General features: G+C 39.3%; 1 protein-coding gene across 4 annotated transcripts in view; it reads right to left on the bottom strand.

Moving 5' to 3' along the window:
• Window positions 1-2,221: 2,221 nt before the first annotated feature.
• The window catches only part of AKAP9 (A-kinase anchoring protein 9), a 155,430-nt gene continuing 149,898 nt past the window's right edge, over window positions 2,222-7,753 (bottom strand). For 3 of the 4 annotated variants that reach the window (XM_088018581.1, XM_088018583.1, XM_088018582.1), the window contains 2 exons: window positions 7,501-7,640; window positions 2,772-3,149 (listed from right to left, as the gene is read on the bottom strand). In XM_088018581.1, the coding sequence (XP_087874707.1) occupies window positions 3,049-3,149; window positions 7,501-7,640 (241 nt within the window). In that variant the 3' untranslated portion in view covers window positions 2,772-3,048. The other variant, XM_028117920.2, reaches the window with a different exon arrangement.

Genomic DNA, 7,753 nt, shown 5'->3' with positions numbered 1-7,753 from the left:
GATTTTCTGTATCACATTAAGATGTTTCAGATCTCCTGAAATGTCTTTTACTTCCATCATTACTTTAAAATTATGGGACTTATTAGATCAACTGCTAGATCTTATTTCTAAAAATGTACTTTTTTTTTTTTTAAGATTTTATTTATTTTGACAGAGAGAGAGGGAACACAAGCAGGGGGAGTGGGAGAGGGAGAGGCAGGCTTCCCACTGAGCAGAGAGCCTGATGTGGGGCTCGATCCCAGGACCCTGGGATCATGACCTGAGCTGAAGGCAGATGCTTAACGACTAAGCCATCCAGGCACCCCTAAAAATGTACTATTTCTATGTAATTGGTTTCTTTTGCAACCCCATACATGTTACGTGTTCAAAAGCACTATTCTGAGAAGGGTCCCATAGTTTTCACCAAGACTTCTAGAGAGGTTCATGGCACAAAAAAAGCTCAAACCCTAAGACTAGTCTGTGTTTAGTGAGTAGTTTGTTTTTGAATAGACAATTTTTTTTTATTATTAACATATAATGTATTATTTGTTTCAGGCGTACAGGTCTGGGATTCATCAGTCTTACACAATTCACAGCACTCACCATAGCACATACCCTCCCCAGTGTCCATCACCCAGCCACCCCATCCCTCCCAACCCCCTCCAGCAACCCTCAGTTTGTTTCCTGAGATTAAGAGTTTCTTATGGTTTGTCTCCCTCTCTGGTTTCGTCATTTCATTTTTTTCCTCTCTTCCCCTATGATCCTCTGCCTTGTTTCTCAAATTCCACATATCAGTGAGGTATGATAATTGTCTCTCTGATTTACTTACTTCGCTTAGCATAACACCCTCTAGTTCCATCCACATCATTGCAAATGGCAAGATTTCGTTTTTTTGATGGCTGCATAATATCCCATAACCACATCTTCTTTATCCATTCATCCATCGATGACATCTGGGCTCTTTCCATAGTTTGGCTTTGAATAGACTTAATTTTTAACCACTGATTCATGACTGAGAAGCATCGACAAGTTGGACTGGAGAGGCCTGATGTCATAAGGAGGGCTGATGGTCAGATGATGGGACACCTGTCCATCTGCTACCTTCTCCATTCTCTCTCACAGCAGAAGGGCCTTGAATGGCCAGCTATACTAACTAAAAAAGTTTTTACTCAATTAAATGCTTTGGGATACATTTTTTATTTCTGGAACTCCTCTTAATTGGAACCCAGCTGCTAATATGGAAAAATTAAGTAATTTGAAATCTCCGAGAATGTAGAACTTGTTACCATAGCCTATTTGTCGGTATAAAATCATAGAATGTCCAGGGGTAAGACAAAATCTTCAGGATGTAAGCATTAAATACTATTCCTCTTGCTGTTTCAGTAAGATGCCGTATTTCAGGGAGGATTCTGGTTCAGAAATGCTGAGATTTACATTATCTCTATGAGAGCTTCCCAATCTGGAATTTGGCTTGGACAGCAAGAATACTGCTTAATTCTGCTGCATTTAGTATTATGGTTAATAAAATTTAAGATTCTTTCAGTTAAATGATTTGTGCATCATTCTAGTAGGCATGGCTTTGTGAAGACACACATTTGGACACAAGTAACACTAAACATAATAGGGCAATTATAGACTAATGAAAATATTAACATAGCTTTTAAAAAATACTATATGTAAAGTTGATAGAAAGTTACATAGAAAACTTCAAGTGAGGGAGAGAAAAATCCCAGTAGTATCTAAGATTAGGACAACTTTCTAAATCTCAAAATATGTATATTTGAGATGAGATAATCTGCACTGCCACTGACTGAATGTTTGTGTCCGTCTCCCCCCACCAAATTCTTATATTGAAATCCAATCCTCAGTCTGTTGGTATCTGGAAGTGGGGCCTTTGGGAGGTGATAAGGTCATGGGGCAGATGTCTCATAAACGGGATGAATGTCCTTATAAAAGAGACCTCAGAGAGCTCCCTTGTCCCCTCTGCCATGTGAAGACAGAGCAAGAAGATGGTAGTCCTTGAACCAGGAAGCAGGCCCTTACCAGATACCAAATCTATTGGCACCTTGATTTTTGACTTCCCAGCCTCCAGAACTGTGAGAAGTAAATTTCTACTGTTTATAAGCCATCTAGTCTATGGTATTTGGTTTACAGCAGCCTGAATGGACTAAGACATACACCAAGCACTATGTCTCAGTTAAAAATGAAGGTTCCAAAAAAAAAAGGTTCAAATACAGTGCGGTTAAAATGGTGAAGTCATTTTTATTTCAGTACTTGACAAAATACCCCATAAAATTCAAAACTTCTACCATTATACAAAAATAGGTCTCTACAAGTGATAGTATCTGTCTTCATCACCAGTAGCAAATATATTAGGGCAGAAACATGTAATTCAGTAGCCTTATAAGAAAAGTGCAGGACACCTCAAGCTACACATTCAGCAGTATCATAATGCGCAAAAGTTTAATCTTTTCACCCATCCGATAAATACACAAGGTTTATAATTTAATCATTTAAATTAGCATTCCACAAATATACATGTAATTAAATGATTTGTGCATGAATACATACACAATGCTATTATGTACAAATTCCAGTTTGTTTTCATGTGCTGGCAAAGGGATTTGTATACAATCATAAGCTGTGTTCATATTGGTCCCGCTGAATATCCACAATACAAAAGCACAAAAGAACTGATTTACAAAAGGGAATCTGTTTAAAATCACTTTGATTCATTAATGTTCCAAAGGATTATCTTCTCATGCCAGCATGAAACTGGGTTGAACCTAAGAGAGAAAGAAGACACGTAAATGATTTTAAATTAAATTGCTACCTATGCCAGACCAATCAGTACAGGCGCACCTTGGAGATACTGCAGCTTGGGTTCTAGACTACTGCAATCAAGTGAATATTGCAATACAGAGTTAAATAAATTTTTCTGTTTTCCCAGGCAAATAAAAATTATGTTTACACTATAGTCTATTAAGTGTGCAATAGCATTATGTCTAAAAATACAATGTACATACCTTTAACACTTTATTATTGAAAAGTGCTAATCATCATCTGAGCTTATCTTTTTGCTGTTGGAAGGTCTCGTCTCCATGTTGAAGGCTGCTGACCATGGTGGTGGTGGTGGTGGTTGCTGAACGTTGGGGTGGTTGTGGCAATTACTTCAAATAAAACAAAAATGAAATTTGCTGCATCGATTGGCTCTTCTTTTCATGAACAATTTCTCTGTAGTATGTGATGCTGTTTGACAGCATTTTACTCAGTGTAGAACTTTTTTTTTTTTTTAGTGTAGAACTTTCAAAACTGGAATCAATCCTCTGAAACTGCTGCTTTATCAACTAAGTTTATGTAATATTATAAATCCTTTGTTATCAACAATCTTCACAGTATCTTCACTAGGAACAGATTCCATCTCAAGAGACCACTTGTTTTGCTCATCCATAAGGAACCCTTCAACCATTAAAAAGTTTCCTCGTAAGATTGCAGCAATTCAGTTACATCCTCAGGCTCCACTTCTAGTTCTCCTGCTACTTCCACTGTATCTGCAGGTACTTCCTCCACTAAGTCTTCAACACCTCAAAGTCATGCATGAGGGTTGAGATCAATGTCTTCTAAACTCCTGTTCATGTTGATATTTTGACCTCTTCCCATGAATCGTAAATGTTCTCACTGGCATCTAGAATGGTGAATCCTTTCCACAAGGTTTTTGGGTTACTTTGCCCAGATCTGTCAGGAGAATCATTATCTATGATAGCTACAAACTTACAAAATATATTTCATAAGTACTAAGACTTGAAAATCAAAATTACTCCTTGATCCATGGGGTTGCAGAATGGATGTTGTATTAGCAGGCATGTAAACATGAATCCCGTTGTACATCAGAGCTCTTGGTAAGCAGGTGTATTGTCAATGAGCAGTAATATTTTGAAAGGAATCTTTTTTTCCTGAACAGTGGATCTCAACAATGGGTTTAAAATATTCAGTACACCATGTTATAAACAGATGTGGTGTTTTATCTTGATGTAACACAGGCAGAACAGATTTAGCATAATTCCTAAAGGCCCCAGGATTTCTGAAATGGTAAATGAGCACTGACTTCAACCTAGTCACCCACTGCATCAGCCCCTAACAGGAGAGTCAGCCTGTCCTTTGAAGCTAGACACTGACTCTTCGTCTCCAGCTATGAAAGCCCTAGATGTCAGCCTGTCCTTTGAAGCTAGACATTGACTCTTTGTCTCCAGCTATGAAAGCCCTAGATGGCATCTTCTTCCAAAAGAAGGCTGTTCTGTCCACATTAAACATCTGTTATTCAGTGTAGCCACCTTCAGGAATGATCTTAGCCAGATCTTCTGGGTAACTTGGAGCTTCTACATTAGCACTTGTTGCTTCACCTCACACTTTTATGCTATGGAGACTTCTTTCCTTAAAACGCATCAACCAACCTCTGCTAGCTTCAAACTTTCTTCTGCAGCTCCTTCACCACTTTCAGCCTTTACAGAATTGAGGAGAGTTAGGGCCTTGCTCTGGATTAGGCTTTGGCGTAAGGGAATGTTGTGGCTGGTTTGATCTATCCAGACCACTAAAACTTTCTCCTTATCAGCAATAAGGGTATTTTGCTTTCTTATTTGTGTGTTCACTGGTGTAGAAATTTTTTAAAATTTTTATTTATTTTTAAAGATTTTATTTACTTATCCATTTGACAGAGAGAGAGCACAAGCAGGGGGAGCAGCAAAGGGAGGGGGAGGAGCAGGGAGCCCGATGTGGGACTTGATCCCAGGACCCTGGGATCATGACCTGACCCAAAGGCAGATGTTTACCAACTGAGCCACCCAGGTGCCCTGGTGTAGCACTTTTAATTTCCTTCAAGAACTTATTTTTATTTATAGCTTGGCTCTTTGGTGCAAGAGGCCTACCTTTTGGCCTATCTTGGCTTTTGACTTGCTTTCCTCACTAAGCTTAATCATTTCTAGCTCTTGATTTTAAGTGAGATGTGTGACTTTTCCTTTCAGTTGAATACTTAAGAGGGCATTGTAGGGCTCCTAATTTCAATGTTGCTGTGTCTCAGGGAATAGGGAGGCTCTAGGAGACGAAAGGAGACATAGGAGTGGCTGGTTGGTGGAGCACTCAGAACACATTTATCAATTAAGTTTGCTGTCTTATACGGGCACTGTTCATGGTGTCTCCAAAACAATTACAACAGTAACATCAAAAATCACTGATCACAGGTCTAATGAAAAACTCTGAAACACTATGAGAGCTACCAAATGTGACAGACATGAAAGTGAGCAAATGTTGGATAAATGGAACCAAGAGATTGCTCAAACACAGGGATGCTACAAACCTTCAATTTGTAAAAAATGCTTATCTGCAAACTGCAATAAAGCAAAGCACAATAAAATGAGGTATGCCTGAAGTGATTTCAAATTAGAATTCTACCTACACCAGACTAACTAGTTCATGAAGGGCAGAAGATTACTATTACCCTCCATTAAAACATGCCTTTTTTTTTTTTAACGAGCCTGGGTAGCTCAGTCGGTTAGGCATCCAACTCTTGATCTCAGCTCGGGTCTCAGTCTCAGGGTCTTGAGTTCGAGCCCTGAGTTGGACTCTGTGCTAGGCCAAAGAGCCTATTTAAAAAAAAAAAAAAAAGCCTTTTATTTTTCTAAAAAGTCTTATTCATACTTGAACTGATTTTTACTTTTTAGATTTATTTATTTATCTGAAAGAGAGTGCACACATGCACATGAATTGAGGGAGGGGCAGAGGGAGTGAATCTTCAAGCAAACGCCCTGCTGAGCGCAGAGCCCAGTGGGGGGGCTCGATCTTATGACGCATGAGATCATGACCTGAGCTGAAACCAAGAGGCGGATGCCCAACTGACGGAGCCACCCAGGCGCCCCTGAACGATTTTTAAGAGACGTTGAATATATATTTAAAAGTCACTGTAGCTGGATCTGTAGCAAGGTCAGACTAATGTTAAGTTCTCTTAAAAGTGCCCAGCAGGTTGAATGTCCTATACCCTATACCTCCTGCCTCTTGAAAAATCTTTTGGTCTTTAAAATCTGAGTCTTCACTGAACTCTACTTCTGAAATAATACATTATATGTTAATTGAATTTAAATTAAAATAAATAAATAAAAATAAAATAAAATCTGAGTCTTGAGAAATCTAGATGCTCAAAACAAAATACAAACCAAACCATACCAAAGTCCAGCTATGATAATAATAGTTTCCTATGACTACGAGTTGCTTGGGCTAGGTGATTTCTTGTATGAGGAGACAAACTACTAAAAATAACCTGCTACTGGCCCTATCTAGTTTGTGGGCATAGCAGGAAAAGAAGGGTCTTTCACAAAAGTAAAAACAAAATATTGATTTAAAATTAAAGCACATTAAATTAAAATGATTCAAACCTCTGAATCAGGAGTGAATTGAAGGGAGACAGGGAAAAGAGATTTTCCCACAATGAAGAGGGACTTCATATATCTATTAAGTATGAATTTTTGTGTGTTTATGAAAGGAGGGAAAAAAGGTCATTCTTATAAAGTCTTTTGAATGGAACAGGTTTCGTGGATCATGCATAAAAGCACTGGGTCCTAGTAGGGATAATGGCTGCATTAAATGCTTAAGATGCTTGCTTCCTTCTCTCAGGTCCCCACTCCTAATTTGCATGCCTCACTACGTATTGTAGTTGACCCTTGGACAATGTGGGGGTTAGGGGCACTGACCGCTTACACAGTCAAAAATCCATGTATAACGTTGGACTCTCCCAAAACCTAACTATTAATAGCCTACTCCTAAGAAAGCCTTCTAGGTAACATACAGGCAATTAACACATATTTCTATAATGTTATATTCTTATAATAAAGTAAGCTAGAGAAAAGAAAATGTTAAGAAAATCATAACAGGAAATACATTTATAGTACTGTATTGTAGTTAGTGAAAAATATCTGTATATAAGTGGCTCTGTGCAGTCCAAGCCTGGTTTGTTCAGGAGGCAGCTATACTTGGGAACATGCTCTCCAGCAGACTCTGTAAGCCTCACGGGGCTTTGTACACAGGTGCCTGCTGTGCATTTCACCTAAAGTAGATGAAATTTGTGGGAGTGAAATCTGGGGTGATAAGTCGTATCTTGAGTAAATTCCTTTTTTTTTTTTTAAAGATTTTATTTATTTATTTGAGAGAGCGAGAATGAGAGAGAGAGAGAGCATATGAGAGGGGGGAGGGTCAGAGGGAGAAGCAGACTCCCTGCTGAGCAGGGAGCCCGATGTGCGACTCGATCCCGGGACTCCAGGATCATGACCTGAGCCGAAGGCAGTCGCTTAACCAACTGAGCCACCCAGGCGCCCTTGAGTAAATTCCTAAGTCTAACCTGGTAACTCAGGAACTAAATTCTAAGATTTGATTATCTAATGAGGAAAGTCAAGGAATTTCAGACAGAGAACAGAGAGCTCGGGGTCCAACCAGCACTACAGGGCTGCCCATAGTAATGCATGGCGAAGCCGGGAGTACCTGACTGTACGGTTCCAAGCCGTCTCTGCAGTGCCTCTAGCCGAGTGATATAATCTGTCAGGGCTCTGTCAGGGTCATAATTCTGAAGCTGAGAACATGCTAAGGAACCAGGATTTAAATCAGCTGGAGGGCCTGGGTACCTATGAGATTAAAAATATGAACATGAATCCAAGTCATCCACAAAGCAAGTAACGTAACAACCTGCCTCCACCCTGCCCTCAAAAGGTCAATCTTTAACTTGAGCCATGAACAT

The sequence above is a fragment of the Eumetopias jubatus genome, unplaced genomic scaffold (genome assembly GCF_037043125.1).
Source record: "Eumetopias jubatus isolate StellerSeaLion01/CBP00866 unplaced genomic scaffold, mEumJub1_p1.0 scaffold_14, whole genome shotgun sequence".
In the NCBI taxonomy this organism is placed as follows: domain Eukaryota; kingdom Metazoa; phylum Chordata; class Mammalia; order Carnivora; family Otariidae; genus Eumetopias; species Eumetopias jubatus.
Note: the sequence above shows the minus strand (reverse complement) of the source record. Positions and strands in the feature narration are given on the sequence as shown.